Source organism: Heptranchias perlo, chromosome 33 (assembly GCF_035084215.1).
Source record: "Heptranchias perlo isolate sHepPer1 chromosome 33, sHepPer1.hap1, whole genome shotgun sequence".
In the NCBI taxonomy this organism is placed as follows: Eukaryota; Metazoa; Chordata; class Chondrichthyes; order Hexanchiformes; family Hexanchidae; genus Heptranchias; species Heptranchias perlo.
The window spans coordinates 3913770-3936093 of NC_090357.1; the positions used below are offsets into that span (position 1 = coordinate 3913770).

A 22324-nucleotide genomic window follows, 5' to 3' on the forward strand; every position below is an offset into this window, starting at 1 on the left:
CAGGACGTTGCAAAGTGCTTTATAGCCAAAGAAGTACACTTGAAGTGTAGTCACTGTTGTAATGTAGAAAACGAGGCAACCAAAAATTAACACAGCACGGTCCCACAAATAGCAATGAGATTATGACCAGATAATTTTTAGTGATGATTACTAGTAAACAGAGGATTAAAAGGAACATTAACATTAAACCCAAGTTGTCAGAGAAACTTCCTTAAAATACTTTTGTTGAAGAATGTTTGTGCTCAGTGAGAGATTTCAGTGTTGCAGGTAAATGATGATTCTCTATTTCTGGGGCCAAGTATCACAATGGAGCACTCCCTTAGTGGGTGCAACAGTACCAGGCGAAGACTAAAATTCCCTTTATTCTGCACCAACAGTGGGCTTGTGCCCCAAACTGAGATCGCCTGGCCGTCCCCCACAGCTCACACGCGCATGCAGACACACACCATATTAAATGTTTCCACTTCCCATTCTAATGGCTTGTTAATCTAATTAGTATTCAGACAGCTAATTGTTTGGTCAATTTTGCAATGTTTGCCTATCCAAACTCATTTCACATTGGACCCTTGCAGCCAGCAAACTGATGTTCATTCTGCCGGAATGAGTTGATTTTGAACCCAGGTCCCAAAGACAAAAGAACAACGTGCTAATCACTGCATTGCTTGACCCAGCCCCATCTCGTAAGAAACTTCTTTTCTGCGATTACAATGGACAGCAAGACTCATCACTTCAAACAACAGATCAGCTCAGCATCAACACACAGCCATCCATGGCACCCACATCCTGCTATTTAGATACAGAATTAATCACAAGAAAAAAAATACACTTGTGGGTTTTATTCTCCAAAAATAAGTGGATTGCACAAGAGGTGGGGGGGGGGGGGGGAAGAGGAAAGAGAGGTCTCTATAGTTTTATTTTTACAAACAGACACATGAATGAACAAATGAACACATGTAATCCAAAGAAAATAACTACTTGCAACTTCTTTAGCCAGGGAGTGGTAAGAATATGGAACACGCTACCACATGGAGTAGTTGAGGCGAATGGCATAAATGCATTTAAGGGGAGGCTAGATAAGCACATGAGGGAGAAAGGAATAGATGAATATGTTGATAGGGTGAGGTGAAATAGGGTGGGAGGAGGCTCATGTGGAGCATAAACACCAGCAGACCAGTTGGGCCGAATGGCCTGCTTCTGCTGTAATATTCTATGCAAGACTTAATTTGATGTCAATAAAATGATTTCTGTATAGTTGTAAATCAAAGGGTTTCCAGATTGTACCTTTGTGCGAAACAAGCCCCATCTCTAGACGTGAACTAAAAAATGAAGTTTTACAACGTCAACTTACGCACACGGCAGGGAACAGAACTAAAGCATGAAAGTGCAATTTATTCGAAAGGCCGGTAGTATCACTGGACGACATAAGGCAACATCTACGATCAGTGTAAACAGAAGTTTCAAAAATACATTCAGAAAATGTGTCCATTTTGTCAGCTCTTTGTAAAGAAATCACTGTCGTGATTTGTCAAAAAAAATAGATTTTTAAAAAAAATCAAAGTGAGCCCAGAGCTTGTTCAGCTGGAAGGACGGCAGCATGATTAATTAGAGGCTCCAGAGCATCGCAACAGCCTTGCAGATCCCCACGTCGTGGTAATTGAAGTAGCACAGGCCGGCAAAAGTGACAGCTGACAGTAGATGGAGGCCCAGTTTGGCCAGCTTCACCTTGGTCTCTCCGCGTACATAATCCGTGAGTATCTCTCCAAGGCCCCTGAAATGAAGCAGAGGGGTTAAGAAAAAATTAACCGAGGAAATCAGAAGGCAGCAAGCTTGCACACGAAGCCTGAATTCATTGCTCAGGGCATGCATTTTTGCATTGAATGACCATGTTTGCCCAGACTATATTTAATGATATCTCATGATAAACGAATCACTACTCCACCCTCCTGTAGTGTCACTTGCAGCATGTTCGAACCTGCATATTTTTAATGCTGAGATAATGATCATAGACGATATTGAATTTTTAAAAAAAAATTTCAGTGAAATAGGACTCATTCTAAATACATAGTTATCAGCTTAATAATATACTTGGAAAGATTTTTTGCAGTAAATAAACCCAGACCAGACAGTCAACAGAACGAAGGAAAGAGAGCGTGAGAGAGCGAATGTGCAGGAAAGAGAAATAAGAAGGATGATCTAGAGTGATCTTCCACTGTCAGGAGTAGCCACCAGATAATTTTGAGGAATTATAACTGGGCAAGAAAGTTGGATTTGAGACTTCTTCATGCACAAGAGGACTCTATAGTTATCACACTTACTCAGCAGCGACTCAGTTAACACAGATGTGTAAATCTCTCTGTTGTCACCCTGGGCACATTACATTTGCAGAAAAGAGGGGGGATAGGCAATTTGCTCCAAGGTATCCAGAGCGGGCTGTAAGGTAGAACTAAAGTGGCTCAAGGAGACTCTCCTGGATATTTTTCCCGACAGGAGTCTGACTTCCATCCCTGTGCAGCACCTCAGAAATATCGAAAACAAACCAGGGAGGGAAGAGGGAGAATAAAGGAAGAAATTCCAACCTACATTTCACCACCAGCGTAGCACTCATCTCCATTTAATCTTCAATACAAATACCTGACTGTGGTTGCATACAGGAGTCTCAATACTCTAGAATAGTAGGCTGCAGGTTCCAGTTCACAATTCCAACAATTGATGTGGGACTACACTCGCAGACACATGTTCGAGAACTGGTGGAAACCAACTCTTGAGGCATTTCCACAAACATCCAACTTCCACCCATTCCATCCAGTCTTAGCAATTATCTGGGCTTCACTCAGTATCAAGGGGTACCTATTTAAATACTCACACCAGTGAACCTAACTATAATCGAGCACAAATGGATAGGTCATGTCCACAAATGTGGATTAACAGGAAAATCTGACTCCCCGTTTACAATTCAGTGCGAGGGAACTTCCCGCACAAAAGCAAACTTGAATAATTTGAAGGTGTCCAAATGTAATCAGATCTTTCCAATGTGCTCCACTGTCATTGTATTGAGTACAACGACAGTTTCAGCTCACAACAGTTTCTGTCTGTCAGTTCTTGGAACTCATATCTGAGTGTGGTGTCAGCTGTGGCTCAGTGGTAGCACTCTCACCTCCAAGTCAGAAGGTTGTGGATTCAAGTCTAATTTCAGAGACTTGAGCACCCAGTCGTGGTTGACATATCAATGCAGTATTGCTCCATAAACTTGAGCTCATCCAAAACTCTGTTGCCCGTCTCCTAACTTGCACCAAGTCCCGCTCACCCATCACCCGTGCTCGCTGACCTACAATGGCTCCCGGTCCGGCAACGCCTTGATTTTAACATTCTCATCCTTGTTTTCAAATCCATTTATGGCCTCGCTACTCCTTATCTCTGTAACTGCCTCCAGCCCTACAACCCTCCAAGATATCCGCGCTCCTCCAATTCTGGCCTCTTGCGCATCCCCGATTTTTAATTGCTCCACCATTGGCAGCTGTGCCTTCAGCTACCTAGGTCCTAAGCTCTGGAATTCCCTCCCTAAACCTCTACGCCTCCCTCTCCTCCTTTAAGACGCTCTTTAAAACCTACCTCTTTGATCAAGCTTTTGGTCACCTGTCCTAATATCTCCTTATGTGGCTCGGTGTCAAATTTTGTTTAATAACGCTCCTGTGAAGCGCCTTGGGATGTTTTACCATGTTAAAAGTGCTATATAAAAGACAAGTAGTTGTTGTTGTTACTGAAGCCGTGCTGCACTGCCAGAGGTGGTAAGCAGTTTTAAATTAATGACCCCTCATTACTGACTTCCTATCCAGAGTAAATAGTCTTTTCTTTTTCACACTATCAAAACCTATCTTCATTTTAAAAACCTCTTAATTCTCATCTTAGCCTTCTCTGCTCCAGTGGAAACAGTCCCAGTATGTCAAGCCTTTCCTTATTATAGTTTCCCAACTCTGACATAGCTACACAGTACACTCTCTATGGCTTTAATGTCCTTTCTACAATGGGACACCCAAAGCTGCATACAGTTGTCTAACTGTGGCCTAACCAGACTCGTTTTGTTCCCCCAGTTTTCGCTCCTCCTTTCCTGAAAGTGCAGCCCTTTGTTGACATACAGTTCTAAGCCACCTAGTCACTGCATGAGTCAACATCTTCTGCAGTGGAGTGGAGGGAGATAAAAAAGTTAAAAAAGATAGGTTTAACAGTGTACGCCATTGTTTTGTAGTTATTCCAGGTAGCAAAAAACCCATTGCCGTGGGATGTGGTTGTAGATTGTTTCCAACTTAAGCGGATACCTCAGACAGATGTCACACATCTACTTTTTTTAGACAGAAGAAAGTACCCAATAGAACATGCCTGCCCAAAGCATTCAACAAATGTGCCACAAATATATCAAATTAAAAATGCAGATTAATACTTTGAGTTGTCATAATCATACAGCACAGGAGACCATTCAGCCCATCGTGCCTATCCTGGTTCTTAGAAAGAGCTATCCAATCAGTCCAATTCCCCTGCTCTTTCCTCATAGCCCTGTAAATGTTTTCCCTTCAAGTATTTATCCAATTCCCTTTTGAAAGTTACTATTGTATATGCTTCCACCACCCTTTCAGGCAGTGCATTCCAGATCTTAACAACTCATTGCATTAAAAAAATTCTTCTCATTTCCCCCCTGGATTTTTTGCTAATTATTTTAAATCTGTGTCCTCTGGTTATCGACCCTCCTGCCACTGGAAACAGTTTCTTCCTATCTACTCTATCAAAACCTCTCATAATTTTGAGCACCTCTATTAAATCTCCACTTAACCTTCTCTGCTCTAAGGAGAACAATCCCAGCTTCTCCAGTGTCTCCACATAACTGAAGTCCCTCATTCCTAGTACCAATCTGATAAATCTCCTCTGTACCTTCTCCAAGACCTTTTAAAATTGTACCACTTAATTTATATTGCCTCTCCTCATTTTTCCTTCCAAACTGCATCGCTTCACACTTCTAGTCATGCCATCAAATCCCATAAACTACAGTTTGGCCAATAATCTGTTTTACTTTCAGTATCTCCTATCCCAAAGGTGCTAACTCAGCCCCGACAATGGCTCCAATGCCACCAGCAGGGGTGGGCATCTTGCTTAAGTGAGCGTACTCCATATGCAAGCCTGGACAGCAAGCTCTTCACAGTGGGCGTCACAGCTGAGCTTGATTCCGTTCTCAGGCAACATCTACGTACTTGCATTTTCAAGCGGCGATCGCTGGGCAATGTTCAGAAGGAACCGTGGCTGGTGATTACCACATAAGCATTATGGATAGGGTTATTCATCCAGTTACCTCTCTTTTCCCCCTCCTTCCTGCGGGGAACATCTAACTTCCATTCTGCTATTTTAGTCCAGTTCCTGTAAGCTGTTAGAATAAATTTCCCCAACGGAAAAAACACACAAGATAGTGGTGAACTTTTTTGGTAAACATCAAGACAATTTTAAGTGACTGCATGCTAACCACAACAAATGTTACTTTCAGTTCAATGCCCAGCAGCCTTGCTTGGAAGATCAGCACACAAGAGACAAATCAGTTCACTTCTCATACGAAAATGTCATCAATTCTTCTCCCCACCTCCCATTTTTTTTTGCAGATATATATTTATTATATGCATACTCAACGTATAATTCCAGCCATCTTACAGCATCGTCATCACCAGATAGTTTAGTTAGCGGGCACAATTGAACAATGTGGGACATGGTTTGTAGTTGTCCACAAGGACATTTGTCATCGTCACAATGGTCCTACGGGTGAAGAGTTGAGGCCCGCTGACCCTGTCCAGTCTTAAAGCGAAACAGTCTCTAATCTTCCAGAACATTCCGGAACACTGAGCACAGGTGCTCCTATCATGCAGGTCAGAACTGCAACAGACAGTGGAATCTTTTTCTGTGCTTATCATTTTTTCCTCCTGAATTTCTCCCCTGGTATCCGGAGGGCCATGGAATCATGCCGAGGGCACAGCAAAGTGACCTTAAATGCTAGTCTGGAAGGCGCTATTCTACTGTGGATGGCAGTAGAATTGTCAGGAACCACCTTTTCTCTCCTGACACACACACTCACTCTAGCAAGGGATAGTAATCAGGTTCTGGAATTCTGGCTGAATTTTCCCCTTGATAGCTAAAGGCAGAGGCCAATTACCACCTTGGCTGAGAAAATTAACCGTACAGATCAGAATGAACACAAGAACATAAGAAATAGGAGCAGGAGTAGGCCAATCGGCCCCTCGAGCCTGCTCCGCCATTCAATAAGATCATGGCTGATCTGATCCTAACCTCAAATCTAAATTAATGTCCAATTTCCTGCCCACTCCCCGTAACCCCTAATTCCCTTTACTTCTAGGAAACTGTCGATTTCTGTTTTAAATTTATTCAATGATGTAGCTTCCACAGCTTCCTGGGGCAGCAAATTCCACAGACCTACCACCCTCTGAGTGAAGAAGTTTCTCCTCATCTCAGTTTTGAAAGAGCAGCCCCTTATTCTAAGATTATGCCCCCTAGTTCTAGTTTCACCCATCCTTGGGAACATCCTTACCGCATCCACCCGATCAAGCCCCTTCACAATCTTATATGTTTCAATAAGATCGCCTCTCATTCTTCTGAACTCCAATGAGTAGAGTCCCAATCTACTCAGCCTCTCCTCATATGTCCGTCCCCTCATCCCCGGGATTAACCGAGTGAACCTTCTTTGTACTGCCTCGAGAGCAAGTATGTCTTTTCTTAAGTATGGACACCAAAACTGTATGCAGTATTCCAGGTGCGGTCTCACCAATACCTCGGATCTTCTGCCCTGAATGGCTCAGTTTTTGGCTTTACCAATTAAGGTACTGGAGAACTTGAGCTCGACATTTATAAATCTCCTTCTACATTTTCAAAGCCCAACAACAAAAAGATCAAAAGTCATCATGAAGCTTCATTCTTCAAAAAAATATAAAACTACCCAACTCCCCAAGACCCAGAATCATACAGCACAGAAGGAGGCCCTTCGACCCATGGTGCCTCTACCGGCTATTTGAACGAGCTATCCAATTAGTCTCACTCCCCTGCGCTTTCCCCACAGCCCTGTAAATTTTTCCTTTTCAAGTATATATCCAATTCTCCTTTGAAAGTTACTAGTGAATCTGCTTCCACCACCCTTTCAGGCCGTGCATTCCAGATCATAACAATTAGTTCCTAATAAAAATTCTCATCTCCCCTCCAGTTCTTTTGCTAATTATCTTAAATCTGTGCCCTCTGGCTAACGACCCACCTGCCAGTGGAAACAGTTTCTCCCTATCTACTCTATCAAAACCCCTCAATTTTGAACACCTCTATTAAATCTCCCTTTAATCTTCTCTGCTCTAAAGACAACAATCATAAGAGATAGGAGCAGGAGTAGGCCATCTAGCTCTCGAGCCTGCTCCGCCATTCAACAAGATCATGGCTGATCTTCTACCTCAACACCATTTTCTTGCACTATCCCCATATCCCTTGATGCCTTTACTATCTAGAAATCTATTGATCTTTGTTTTGAATGTACTCAATGACTGAGCCTCCACAGCCCTCTGGGGTAGAGAATTCCAAAGATTCACCACCCTCTTAGTGAAGAAATTTCTCCGCATCTCAGTCCTAAATGACCTACCCCTTATTCCGAGATTGTGACCCCTGGTTCTGGACTCCCCAGCCAGGGGGAACATCTTTCCTGCATCTACCCTGTCGAGCCCTGTAAGAATTTTGTATGTTTCAAGGAGATCACCTCTCATTCTTCTAAACTTGAGAATACAGGCCTAGTCTACTCAATCTCTCCTCATACAACAATCCCGCCATCCCAGGAATCAGTCTGGTGAACCTTCGTTGCACTCCCTCTATGGCAAGTTTATCCTTTCTTAGGTAAGGAGACCAAAATTGTACACAATACTCCAGGTGCGGTCTCACCAAGGCCCTATATAATTGCAATTGGACATCTTTCCTCCTATACTCAAATTATCTTGTAATAAAGGCCAACATACCATTTGCCTTCCTAATTGCTGGCTGCACCTGCATGTTAGCTTTCAGTGACTCATGTAGAAGGACACCCAGGTCCCTTTGAACATCAACATTTCTCACCATCTCTCACCATTTAAAAAATACTCTGCATTTCTGTTTTTCCTGCCGAAGTGGATAATTTCACATTTTTCCACATTATATTCCATCTGCCATGTTCTTGCCCACTCACTTAGCCTGTCTATATCCTCTTGAAGCCTCTTTGCATCCTCCTCACAACTCATATTCCCACCTAGTTTAGTGTCACGAGCAAACTTGGAAATATTAGATTTGGTCCCCTCATCCAAATCATTGATATATATTGTGAATAGCTGGAGCCCAAGCACTGATCCCTGCGGTACCCCACTAGTCACAGTCTGCCAACCTGAAAAAGACTCGCTTATTCCTACTCTGTTTTCTGTCTGTTAACCAATTCTCAATCCATGCCAGTATATTACCCCCAATTCCATGTGCTCTAACTTTGTTCACCAACCTCCTGTGTGGGACCTTATCGAAAGCATTCTGAAAATCCAAATACACCACATCCACTGGTTCCCCCTTATCGATTCTACTAGTTACATCCTCAAAGAACTCCAATAGGTTTGTCAAACATGAGTTCCCTTTCATAAATCCATGTTGGCTCTGCCAAATCCTATTATTATTTTCTAAGTGTCCTGTTATCACATCCTTTATAATAGATTCTAGCATTTTCCCTACTACTGATGTCAGGCTAACAGGTCTGTAGTTCCCTGTTTTCTCTCTCTCTCCTTTCTTAAATGGTGCAGATACAGTTGCTACCCTCCAATCTGCAGGAACCGTTCCAGAATCTATAGAATTTTGGAAGATGACAACCAATGCATCCACTATCTCTATAGCCGCCTCTTTCAAAACCCTGGGATGTGGATCATCAGGTCCTTAGGATTTATCGACTTTCAGTCCCATTAATTTCTCCAGTACAATTTTTTACTAATGCTAATTTCTTCAGTTCCTCATTCTCGCCAGACCCTTGGTTCTCTAGTTTTTTTGGAAGGTTTTTTGTGTTTTCTTCCGTGAAGACAGACACAAAGTATTTGTTTAATTTCTCTGCCATTTCCTTATTCCCCATTATAAAGTCTCCTGTCTCTGTCTGTAAGGGACCCACATTTGCCTTCGCCAGTCTTTTCCTTTTTACATACCCATAGAAGCTTTTACAGTCCATTTTTATGTTTCTCGCTGGTTTACTCTCATATTCTATTTTCCCTTTATCAATTTCTTGGTCCTTCTTTGCTGAATACTAAAATGCTCCCAATCCTCAGGCTTACTGCTTTTTCTGGCAACTTTATATGCCTCTTCCTTTGATTTAATACCATCTTTAATTTCTCGTTAGCCACGGTTGGACCACTTTTCCTGTTAGGGTTTTTGTGCCTTAAAAGGAATATATATTTGTTGCAAATTATGTATTAATTCTTTAAATGCTAGCCATTGCCTGTCTACCATCACACCTTTTAATGTGGTTCCCCAATCAACCACAGCCAACTTGCGCCTCATACCTTCGTAGTTTCCTTTGTTTAGATTTAAGGCCCTAGTTTCGGATTGAACTACATCATTTTCAAACTTAATGAAGAATTCTATCATATTATGGTCACTCTTCCCCAAGGGCTCCTTTACAACAAGATTATTAATTAACCCTTTCTCATTGCACAATACTAGATCTAAAACAGCCTGTTCCCTGTTGGTTCCTCAACATACTGATCTAGAAAACCATCTCGTATACATTCTCAGATAGGATGGATACTAAGGAGCTTTTTCCCTTCGTTGAGGGTTCTATAACAAGGGGACATAGATTCAAGGTAAAAGGCGGGAGGTTTAGAGGGGATTTGGGAAAGAACTTTTTCACCCAGAGGGTGGTTGGAGTCTGGAACTCACTGCCTGAAAGGGTTGTGGAGGCAGGAACCCTCACAACATTCAAGAAGCATTTGGATGAGCACTTGAAATGCCATAGCATACAAGGCTATGGACCAAATGCTGGAATATGGGATTAGAGTAGACAGGGCTTGATGGCCGGCGCGGACACGATGGGCCGAAGGGCCTCTATCCGTGCTGTATAACTCTATGACTCTCTATGACATTCCAGGAATTCGTCCTCCATAGTATTAGTGCTAATTTAGTTTGCCCAATCTATATGTAGATTAAAGTCCCCCATGATTACTGTATTACCCTTGTTACATGTACTTCTAATTTCCTGCTTTATACTGTGCCCTACATTACCACTACTGTCTGGTGGCCTATAAACAACTCCCACCAATGTTTTCTGCCCCTAGCTGTTTTTTAGCTCCACCCAAACTGATCTTCTGAGCCAAGATCCTTTCTCACTATTGTACTGATCTCATCCTTTATTAACAGCGCTACCTCACCTCCTTTTCCTTTTTGCCTGTCCTTCCTAAATGTCGAATATCCTTGAATATTCAGTTCCCAGCCTTGGTCACCCTGCAGCCACATCTCTGTAATGGCTTCACCAGGCTCTCCACATAACTGAAGTCCCTCATCCCTGGTATCAATCTATCCCAATAGTCTATCCTGTCCTAATAGTTTATTTAAAAAAATTAATAGAAGATGAATTACCACAGGGAGCTAAAAAATGATCTTACCAGTGACCATGGAGAGTGACAGCTGCCGCCAGTGAGTAATCCACGACAGATCCCGGGCAGAAGTAGGCAGCAGGGAAAAGACCCAGTAATGTCACGCTCAGTATCCGTTCACTGGTCCAGTGCAGAGAAGCAGCTTTAGAACCAGCTGAGAGGGGAAAAGGACAAAACGAAATTTAATAATTGGGATATCATGATGCTCGTAACACTCAGTGCAAATCTCCCTAATCATGATAAAAATCTTGATATAATTATACAACAGAGACCACATAAATGATCGTATAATCAGTCTGCAAATCAGGATTGTTGCAGGAATCCATTTGGGGAGGAGGGTTAAAAACAATCTACTCTTGATAATTCAAAATAATTTTCGTGTGAAAAAGTTATTCAACAATTTGAATCAAGCAACTTTGAATTAAGAGTAAACTGGTAAATGATATGCCAATTGTGAACAGAACAGATGCCATTTTTAGAAATTGTGCAACATTTAAAATTTGGATCAAATTCCAGGTGTTGATTTTGCTATTGCAACCATTTGCAGAAGGAACTTTGAAGAGAGGCACATAGAATGAAACTGGAAATGTTTGGGTTATCTGTGGACCAAATCGGGCATCAGTGGTCTTTTTCAAAAACACGTTTCCAATCTGTGGTCATTCCAATTACATTCTCAAGCCCATTAAAAGAAGTTTGAATTTCTTCAACACCTACACTCACCTAAACACAAACAAGAATAGAATATTCCAAGGATCAAGTGTCTTCGCTTACAAAAAATTGGAGTACACACGGCTTTATGACATTATACCACATAATGCATAATGTGCTATTCTGCTGCTGAAGTGTCTGTGCGCATAACCTGATGTGCCCTTTGAAGACCACAAATTCCAGTTGCTATACCTTCTTGAGATTCTCATGTCAATTAGAAGTCAGAAGATACCAACAGGAAATGACCTTTTCTCCCCCACATACGTGGCTCCTAAGATCAGTTGGAAGCTATTTTCTGTTGCTGGAAACATAAGAAATAGGAGCAGGAGCAGGCCATATGGCCCCTCGAGCCTGCTCTGCCACTCAATAAGATCAGGCTGATCTCTGACCTCAAAATTTCCCTCAAAATTAATTTCCTTGCCTTTTTTTAAAAAATGGGACAGAAATATGCGTGCGTCACAGCGTAGCATCTGAAACTTGACACTGATTTGCATTTCTGTAGTGCTCCTCACGTGCAGGAAGACACCTCAAAGCTATTTACATGGAGGCCAAGACAGTGACTGCCACTCAATAGGAGGAAAGGGAGATATGGAGAGGGATGGGCTGGGGGCCAAAAACATGGTTGAAGGAAGTATTTTGAGCAGATTTTTGAAAGGGGGGAGGGAGATGGCAAGGTGGAGGGGAGTAGGTAGGGAGTACCAGGGCATTGTGGCCACCAATGATGGAACAGGAGTGGGGACAAGGAAAAGCTCAGCGCTAAACAAAGAAAGACAGACTTGCATTTATATAGCGACTTTCACAATCTCAGGGTGTCCCAAAGCGCGTTACAGCCAATGAAGTACTTTTGCAGTGTATTCACTGTTGTAATGTAGGAAACGCAGTAGCCAATTTGCACACAGCAAACTCCCACAAACAGCAATGAGATAAATGACCAGATAATCTGTTTTTAGGTATTGGTTGAGGGATAAATGTTGGCCAGGACACCAGGAGAATTCCCTCTTCGAATAGTGTCATGGGATCTTATACAACTATTTGAGACGGCAGACAGGGCCTCGGTTCAATGTTTCATCTGAAAGACGGCACCTCCAACAGTGCAGCACTCCCTCAGTACTGCACTGAAGCGTCAGCCTAGATTTTGTGCTCAAGTCCCTAGAGTGGGAAGTGAACACATAACCTTCTGCCTCAGAGGCGAGAGTGCTACCTCTCATGGGGATTATTCAGAAAGTCCACTGCCCACTCTCGGACAGCGTGGGATGAATTAAGAATAAAGCCCCAAATCTGTGAGGATAGGCAGAGGAGTCCCCGAGAAACAGGCCTAGAAAGGTTTCTATTTATTTGAGGGGGAGAGGTGAGATGGAGAAAGAGAAATAGAAGAGTAAAAACAAGAGACACAATAGGAGAAGATGTTACAGAAACCCTGGTACATAAAGTTCTGAAGAAATTCAGCAATCCTGAATACAGACCAAGCAGTTGAAGGAGCAGGCCCAGTACTACTGAAAGTCACATCGGTGACAAGAGAAACTTTTACCTCTGTGCTGTTTTCATTCAGATTCCAGGAGACCACAGTCCGTGACCAGGATCCTGATGTTTACATTGCTAAATCTGGTGTCCTTATCCTGATGGAAGATGGTAGCCCCTGGAAACACTGGGTCCACCAATCTTCTGCTGGGATAAAGGAGCCAGATTTACAACAGTGTAAATGGAAAATGTTGGAAAAACTCAGCAGGTCAAGTAAATGGATGTCATTCTCAGAATCCGAACTTAAAAGCAGCTTAGGATATTATCTTTTAAAGCAAAATGCATCACCTATTTCTTTCCCTTCCCTGAATAGCAAGATAAAAATCACCATCCATCCGCATAGTAACCACAATGTGGGCAAGTGTGAAAACAGTCAGCTCAAGCATTCAATTACTAATTTTTCTAGTTTTTATTCAAGGTGGAATTGTACAATGCAAGCCAGGAATGAGTATAGATTCCTCCAATACCCCAGACACTTACTGTTTTCAATAACTCACACCTTAGAAGGACATTCTCCACTTATCTGGCGCTAGAAAAATTTACATACACCACACACAAAATTAGCACGAATTGATGTCATACCAAATACAAGACTGGACCAGTGGCACACATTATAGTCCATAAGAAACAATGCCAACCTACCCTCACATCTGAGGCCTTTAGCAAACCTGCCCTGCCATGTATCTGGTTGACGGATATTCTAAGCTCCTTTCCCTATTTCATCGGGAGGAGAGCAGCGTATTAGAAGATGGAGGAATCCTAGGGTCCGTCGTGCAAAAGAAATAATAGAACTTAGGACTTTTACTTACTTATTGCGAGGACAGCTCTGCTGATAATAATGCGCTCTTGATTTCTGACACTGGACACAGAACTGTGCTGCAACCTAGCAACAGGCACAGGAAATTAATCAAAGGCAAGAGGAAGAAACCAAAAGGAAGCCTCCCGAGGAAGAAAAAACCTGAAGCAAGGATGATGACTGAAGAGGATGGGTTGGGAAACAGCTCTCAGTCTTCCAGTCATGTTGCTCTGTAGACGTCAAGTGGGAGGTGTTTAACTGGTCCAAGGCAACTGATTGCCTGAATCGCCCCTCTTCCCTACGAGGAAGCATCTAGCCTCTGTTTAGCAACTACGCACAGAGGCATAGTTGAGATCAGGCACTCACCTGGTTAGGAATCGTGAGCACAAACCAACATCCCGTCATTTCATGTTGGGGTATATTAATGCATTTTGCTTTTAAATCATTGATTTTTTTTTGCTAATTTCCTTCCTTGTTCTCCTCCTCTCCTGGCTGGGGTGCAGGTTCACAGGCACCAGTCACTCTCCATGTAATCCAAGACACTGAGTGTCAAAAGGCAATTGAACTGTGGGGGTTGCCATAGCCAAGCCTGCTGGTGTCCTCACTGGATATCCACACATCTGCCCTTTCCAGTAGGGGGGGGGGGGGGTCAATGGATAACGATCAGGAACATTCGCTGATTTTCCCCCCTCCCTAGCCCAGAGGTGCTATGATGCCAATTACAGTGCCACAACTGCTAACCCAGCACAGATCAGGAATCAAGTCTGAAGCCTTTGGAAAGCATTTAAAAGAGTAGATCTGTAATAGCAAGAGTAAGGTTGCAGAAAGATGCAGTTCTGATATATATAGGTTTTAACCTCTATCATTTCCCAGTTTTAGGACAGATTAATAGACCAATGATAGGCAGCACAGGAGTGTAGCACATTGGATCACAGATTCCATTCCCTATTCCTGCTGAATTGACTATTTTAGCTATACTACTGCAGTAGACATTGAGCAGAAGCCAGGCATGCGAGGGCAAGGGAGGAAAGGCATTGACCACCGGGCCACTCTTTCACATTTCACAGCAGCCTGCTTAAGGGCTAGATCCACAGAGGTCAGGGAGCAACCAGGCTGCCCACTTTCCATTTCAGTTACAACAGCTGCATGGCCTGAGGAGACAGAGCTGCAAAATAGTTACTGTAGAAAGTAACAGCACTAAAATAAACACCAGGTTGAATGCTTCCAGGTTAATTGAAATAGGGACACATCATTAATAGCAGGAAAGTAGTCAGCAAACTTGCATCATCTGTTATCAGCTTACCAGCCAATGTGTCCTCGACCTCTGGAACTCTCTCCTTAAATCTCGCCACCCTTCTCAGCATTGAAAAGTCTTCTCAAAATGTTTCTCTTCTCCCACATTTTTGGCCCCATCTGTTATTTCCCTCTATCTGTCCTTGTCTCCCTTTTGGTGTCCAGTTTTTTTTCCCCTTTATTTACGATGTAAGGTGCTGAGACATCTCTCCCATGTTGAACTATATCAATGCAAGTCACTGTTGTAAACCAGCATATTCAGTGCCTTTACTGCCACCTAGTGTTTACAACAAAATGCTGTAACACATTCCTCTGAAGTGACTCGAGATGTGAATCTGCATGGAAGCACAGCTGATCTAAGCAGTGAATCCTACTGTGTGCACAGAGCAGACGATAAATAAAAGAACAAACCGTTGGGAGTAATGCCTAGCTGCATATTATTTTGTGATGACATGCCGTGTATTTGCTTTCTCTACAATTTGAATCAGAGAGGTGTAGTTCAAGAAACAAAAAAAGGAGGAAAACATCTGTGGGGAAAACAGACAAGTTTACATGAAATAAAAACAGAAAATGCTGGAGAAGCTCGGCAAGTCAGGCAGCCTCTGTGGAGAAAGAAACAGAGTTAACGTTTCAGGTCGAAGACCTTTTGTCTGAACTGGACGCCAAAAGGGAATACAAGTTCCAGTTTTGATGTAAGGTCTTTGACCTGAAACGTTAATTCTGTTTCTTTCTCCACGGATGCTGCCTGATTTGCTGAGCTTCTCCAGCATTTTCTGTTTTTATTTCAGATTTCCAGCATCTGCAGTATTTTGCTTTTGAGACAAGCTTATGTTCCAGGTGCGGACCCTTCTAAAGAATGCTGAGCTCTGAAGGCGGTTCCGCTCCTGTAACAAAGTTGTCCGTTCTCTCCAGAGGTGCTGACTGACCTGCTGTGGGTTTCCAATGCTACGTTTTTGTTTCAGATTTCCAGAATTGCCTAACAAAACTCTATCAATCTCAGTTTTGAAATTTTCAATTGGCCCCCAGCCTCAACAGCTTTTTGGGAGGGGAAGAGAGTTCCAGATTTCCACAACCCTTTGTGTGATGAAGTGATTCCTGACATCACCCCTGAACAGCCTAGCTCTAATTTTAAGGTTATGCCCTCTTGTTCTGAATTCCTCCATCAGAGGAAATAGTTTCTCTCGATCCACCCCATCAACTCCTTTGATCATCTTAAACACCTCAATTACATCAACCCTTAATCTTCTCAAAGGAATACAAGTTTAGACAATGCAACCTAACCTCTTAATTTAAGCCTTTTAGCCCAGTTTCATTCTGCGCTGCACTCCCTCCAAGGCCAATACATCCTTCCTGAGGTGCAGTGCCCAGAATCGCAAATAAAAGAAAAATGCTACGGATGCAATCCCCACTCCAGGACTCCGGGAGGTTTGGAAAGAGCTGTTCTCAGTGCTGCTGCCTCATTGGTGTGTAAATTCTAAAGTAGAACACCAAGATCTGTCAGTGTCCGCAGTTTGCAAAAGATTCTAATTAACGGGAACATTGATTTAAACTTTACCCAAGGTCCACCATGCTCCACAGTACTCTCCATTAAACGCACCAGAAAGACAAAAAGCTTGGACGTGCCTAGTATGACAGAACCCGCAGGTACAACAACACTTACCTGAATGGCTGGGAGACATGTGAATCTGCGATGCCAGAAGCACTCGGGGCTGCTGGGTCTTTCTGGAAGCAACAAGAGGCCTGGCCACCAATGATTTACTGAAGAACGGTGCTAGGGAGAAGCAGGGAGAAGCAGGCATTAAACTTAAACTTTCTCAACAGCAGCTGAAAAATATAAGACACTTTCAAAATTTACTTACCCAGTTATTGTTTCCCTGTAGATGGGATTATAATAAAATGTTTTTTTTTAAAAAGTGTTTGGCAAACTTTTGTTTGTGGAACACAGGAATAGGAGGAGGCCATTCAGCCCCTTGAGCCTGTTCCACCATTCAATTAGATCATGGCTGATCTGCATCTTAACTCCATCTACCCGCATTTGTTCCGTAATACCCTTGATTAACAAAAACCCAGCAATCTCAGTTTTAAATTTTCAATTGACCCCCAGCCTCAACAGCTTTTTGAGGAAGGTAGTTCCACATTTCCAGTACCCGTTGTGTGAAGAAGTGCTTCCTGGCATCACCCTTGAACAACCTAGCTCTAATTTTAAGGTTATGCCCCTTTGTTCTAGACTCACCAACCAGAGGTTACAGTTTCTCTCTATCTACACTGGAGCAAAAATAGCTAAGTAAATAAGCCACATGACCGTTTTATCACAAGTGATATCATTTGCCAGTGATGAGATGCAGTTGCTGCTTGTACAAACATCTTAGGAAATACTTTCACGGAGACTTGACACTTTTAATTCAATCAGTATTGCTGCCTGCATTCAGCAAAAGTCACAGGGCTAGGTAAGAGAAATCGACCAGGATTTAGGTTTCGGACGAGTGGGGGGAGGGCTACAAAAGTGGCCCAGGAGCAGGCTCTACGTAAAAACTTTCTTCAATCTTCTTCTAAGGGTAGTCACGAATTTGGGGAATAGAATCCCAAAAGAACTGGCAGCCCTCACCCAAGTGGCCATGCTTCATATGTGAGCGTTAAAAGCTCACGTCCTCTGAGGGAGGGAGGAGGAAATCACAGCTGAGCCCAATCTCAGCGCTGGTGGGAAGGTTTGGAGGCACAGAGGGAGTCCACAGTGTACGACTGTGACCTTTTGTGCAGCCCCATTGGTGGACAAGCTCCCTGAATATAATATTTATATACAAATCTCTCTCTCTCCCCCCAGCTTTGCGATCAAGCTTTCAGTCAGTTCTCCTAAATCTCTCTAACAAGGCTCTATGGCTACACCTTTATTCCTTTTGTCAACTGTTTTTCTCATCCCTTCCCTATGTAAAGCTCCTTGCGACATTTTCTATGTTAAAGGCTCTATATATATTAATGCAAGTTGTGTCTTTTGTTGAGAGGTTCATGATCTAAGCTCCAATCCTAAAGAGTGAGGAGAAGAAATCAAAGCAACAAACGCCCATACTGGAAGCTGCTACTGCCCAACCTTGCCCTCCAAAAACCCATGGTCTTTTTCACACATCAAATGTATGAAAGGCAGCACCTCCTGAATAGGTTATTCTGTTACAAATCACATGTCAAGCTCTGAACTCCCAGAAAAATGCAACATGTAAAATAAATGCAAGGCACATTGTTTAAATCCAGACAAAACCAGCTGCATATCTGGACTCTGGACTAGACAGACTTTGAACCTGGACAGCTGGCAACAACAACTTGCATTTAAGTAGTGCCTTTAATAAAGTAAATATCTTAAGGCACTTCACAGGCAAGAAAAAATGTACTCCCATCGAGCAGTAGAAGAGTTAGGGAAGTGACAGAAAGCGTGGTGGAAGAGATAGATTTTGAGAAGGCTTTTGAAAGTGCAGAGAGAAGCAGCAAGGTGATGGGTTTTAGTAAGAGAGTTTCAGCGTGTAGAGAAGGCTCTTCCACAGAAGGTAAAGCAGGAAGAGGGGATATGCACAAGAGGCCTGGGGTGAAAGAGTGGAGGGCATGTACCGCCACAGAGGATTGAAGCGGATACAATGGGAGGGATGGCACAAGGCTGTGGAGGGATTTATAAATGGGGAACATAATCTTAAATTTAATACAGTGGGGAGGACAGAGGTAATAAGTGAGTGGGACCTACTGCAGGATAGGATGTGAGCAGTGGACTTTTGGATGAGTTTGAATTTATGCAGGGAGGAGCTTGGAGGGTCAGTGAGGAAAGAAATGGAGCTGGGAGGTAATGAAGTCTAGCCTGGAGGTGACAAAGGTGTGGATAAGGGTTTTAGCAGTGAAGGTCAAAATAAGGATTTGAAGTTCAGCTTAGGGTCAGATAGATCTCCAAGGCTGTGCACCAGTGAGCGAAGGAGGGGGATGTAATTGGGGCCACGGTGCTGAGTTTTTAGTGGTGAACAGGATGGCTTTGGTCTTGCCGATGTCAAGTTAGAGAAAGTTCTGAGGCATCCACAACACAATGTTGAGCAAATAGTCAGTTGGTACAGATGGATGTGAAGTTGAGGATGGCGGTGGAGAGAAAGGGCTGGATACTGTGTGCACACAAATGGAAGATGACCTCCATGCCTTTGGATAATGTCATTGTGAGAACCTCATACTCGCCTCAAACCAGTGCAGGATGCCAGTGACACTAGGCAGCAAGTTAGCATGCATAAATAAGGACTCTTGACCAGATAAAGGTGGTAAAAAAACAAGATAACATCACATTAGCAAACAGAGAGCATTCTGCATGGGCCATAACTGCTCCAGACAAAAATGCAAGAAAGCACGAAATAGTCATCCAGCTCATTCCTTCACAAGGTACAATCTATTCAATCATGGACTCTACTTAATCCATTTAATCTCTTGACAAGACTCTGCATAAATGTCCCTTCATCCCAAGTGTTACGAAACAAAGCTCCACAATATTATTTTGGGAAGTGCTGTGTTTTAGATGAGTCATTAAATCAAGGTCCTGTCTGTCTTTTCCAATGGATCTTAAAGATCCCATAGCAATACTGGAAGAAAAGTAGGCGTTCTGCTGCGACCTTGGCCAACACCCCTTCCTCAACTGGCACCGACAAAAACACAGATAAACCGGTCACCTGTCTCACTAATATTTGAGGAGTCCTTCTATACACAAATTAGCTCTCACGTTTGCCTACGAAACAGAAACAGCACTTCTAAGTAAGACATTCACATGCAAAACATGTTTCTGGGAGACACAATAAGTTGTTATATAATTGCAAGTCTTTCTTTAATCTCTAGCACAAATCCACCCTTCATGTGGCACATGCAAGGTCAAGAATACCAAAAATATCTGACATAAAATCTAAACATACTTCCTGAGAACTTTTTTCCTGTATAAAATTCCCATGTCCACATTTATGAAGGAAACTACCTATGTAAACTTATCACACTGCAAATACACCCTCAGCACCCCCACTGGCAGGAGGGTATAATTACAGCATGATATTTACATAGGCAGTTTCCATTATAAATTTAAACACAAAAATAAGAAGTGTATATTAGTTTAATTATCCCCCACCCTCTAACCCTGCTTCACCTGAAGACTGCACTTGATCTTCACTCCCTGTGAAAGAAACCTGCACTTACATAGTGCCTTTCATGTCCCAAAGCAATTTACAGCCAATTAAATACTTTTAAAGTGTAGTCACTGTTGTAATATAAGAAACTCGACAGCCAATTTGCACACCTCAAGGTACCACAAAAAGCAATGGGATAGTGACCAAATAATCTGCTTTAGTGACGTTGGTTGAGGGATAAATATTGGCCAGGACACCAGGGGGAACTCCATTGCTCTTCTTCGAATTGTGCCGTGGGATCTTTTACATCTACCCGAGAGGGCAGACGGGGGCCCTGATTTAACATCTCGCCCCAAAGACGGCACCTCCGACTGTGCAGCACTCCCTCAGCGCTGCTCCGAAGTGTCAGCCTGGATTATGTGCTCAAGTCTCTGGAGTGGGGCTCGAAACCCACAACCCTCCGACTCAGAGGCGAGAATGCTGCCCACTGATTTTGTGCATATTTGTCTCAATTTCTAGTCAATCTCCTGTGTGCAGCACCCCAGGAGATCAACTAGTAATTGAGACAAGCATAAATGAAATCTTAGCTGCCATTATGCATTTGGACTGCGTCAGTGATGGAGGGGAGCAGGGTGCCCGTTACCACGGCAACCTGGCCTAGGACGGAGGGGATGCCCAGAAATGCACTTGACTTTATCCTACACTGTGGAGGGGATTTATGACAATCTCTCAGGGAATCGTCTCCCACCGGCAAACAACACCGGGCGGACATTAAATGCAAAATCGATCAAACATTTCCCCTCCGGAGGCGGAAGAGACAATCACTCACGTTTAAAACCACGCCCGCACATCACACTCAGCCTGACAACGGCCGCCATGTCCAACAACTCAACCAAGGTCACCCGGCCGGAAGCAATATTTAGGACGTCGGAAACGAAGTACTGCGCATGCTTGGTGGTACTGAAGGATGGTGGGAGTTGTAGTCTTGGGCTGCACTGACTGTTGTTTCTGGTTGCAACCATTATAGGCCACTTTTAATTGTGGTTTTTTTTTTCGTGTGTTTTCAGTGACTCTGACCTCATGGTGCTTTGGACTCTCTGTCTCTTACGAAAGCAGACTTTCCAACTTTGGAAAAATGTTGTGAGGGTGAAAAATTGTCCGTTGGTGAAAGCGCAGGTGGAACCAGGGAATTCAGGGGCAACTTCGGCATAAACCCTTCATGTATTCTGGGTTTTTTTTTTTATTCGTTCATGGGACGTGGGCGTCGCTGGCGAGGCCGGCATTTATTGCCCATCCCTAGTTGCCCTCGAGAAGGCGGTGGTGAGCCGCCTTCTTGAACCGCTGCAATCCGTGTGGTGAAGGTTCTCCCACAGTGCTGTTAGGAAGGGAGTTCCAGGATTTTGACCCAGCGACGATGAAGGAACGGCGATATATTTCCAAGTCGGGATGGTGTGCAGGTGGTGTTGTTCCCATGTGCCTGCTGCTCTTGTCCTTCCAGGTGGTAGAGGTCGCGGGTTTGGGAGGTGCTGCAGTGCATCCTGTGGATGGTACACACTGCAGCCACAGTGCGCCGATGGTGAAGGGAGTGAATGTTTACGGTGGTGGATGGGGTGCCAATCAGGCAGGCTGCTTTGTCCTGTTTGATACAAAACATACAAGATAAAGAATATCAGTTGACTTCAATTGCATTCTAACCTTTGAGTTAGAAGATTATGGGTGCAAACCCACTTCAGGACTTTAGCTAGTAATCAAGGTGGATATTACTGAACCAGTAGCACAGTGTTTAGATAAGAAGTTAAATCAAATTTTCATCTCCATGTTCCAGTGGTTCAGATGGACACCGTTTACTATTAGAAGAATTGGGAATTTTCTTGGTATCTTGGCCGACCACTGAAAACAAATTCATTGTTTTTTCATCTCATTGCTGTTTGTGGGATCTTACTGTGTGAAAGATGGCAACCACTTTTATTTAACATAAGAACAGTCACATCACGTTAAAGTAATTCACATGAAGTGGTTGAGGCAGATATTATAGCATCTTTTAAAGGAAGAGTAGATAAACATCTGAAGCAGAGGAAGGTGCAGGTTGTGGGGAGACAGCAGGGCAGTGGGTTTAGTTTTGGATTGATCTAACAAAGAATTAACACAGACACAAAGGGCTGTCTAACCTTTTTTCAATCAGCGTGAAACACTTTTAGAGATTTCTGATAGGCATAGTACATAAATGTATT

General features: G+C 43.2%; 1 protein-coding gene across 1 annotated transcript; it reads right to left on the reverse strand.

The window, feature by feature from the left end:
* Positions 1–821: 821 nt before the first annotated feature.
* Positions 822–20993, reverse strand: sdhdb (succinate dehydrogenase complex, subunit D, integral membrane protein b). Its single transcript, XM_067970860.1, has 4 exons — positions 20923–20993; positions 16634–16744; positions 10668–10812; positions 822–1768 (listed from the first exon to the last, which is right to left on the reverse strand). Exons 1-4 carry the CDS (start codon positions 20969–20971, stop codon positions 1603–1605), a joined length of 471 nt encoding a protein of 156 aa, XP_067826961.1. The 5' UTR covers positions 20972–20993; the 3' UTR covers positions 822–1602.
* Between the last annotated feature and the right edge of the window lie 1331 nt (positions 20994–22324).

Excerpts from the sequence above, each read along its gene's own strand:
- sdhdb (XM_067970860.1), bottom strand. The coding sequence starts at position 20,971 with ATGGCGGCCGTTGTCAGGCTGAGTGTGATGTGCGGGCGTGGTTTTAAA. Across the intron at positions 10,813-16,633 it reads CATGTCTCCCAGCCATTCAG|CTGGTTCTAAAGCTGCTTCT; the intron begins GTAAGTGTTGTT and ends TTCCCCTCTCAG. Across the intron at positions 1,769-10,667 it reads GTCACTCTCCATGGTCACTG|GGGCCTTGGAGAGATACTCA; the intron begins GTAAGATCATTT and ends GCTTCATTTCAG.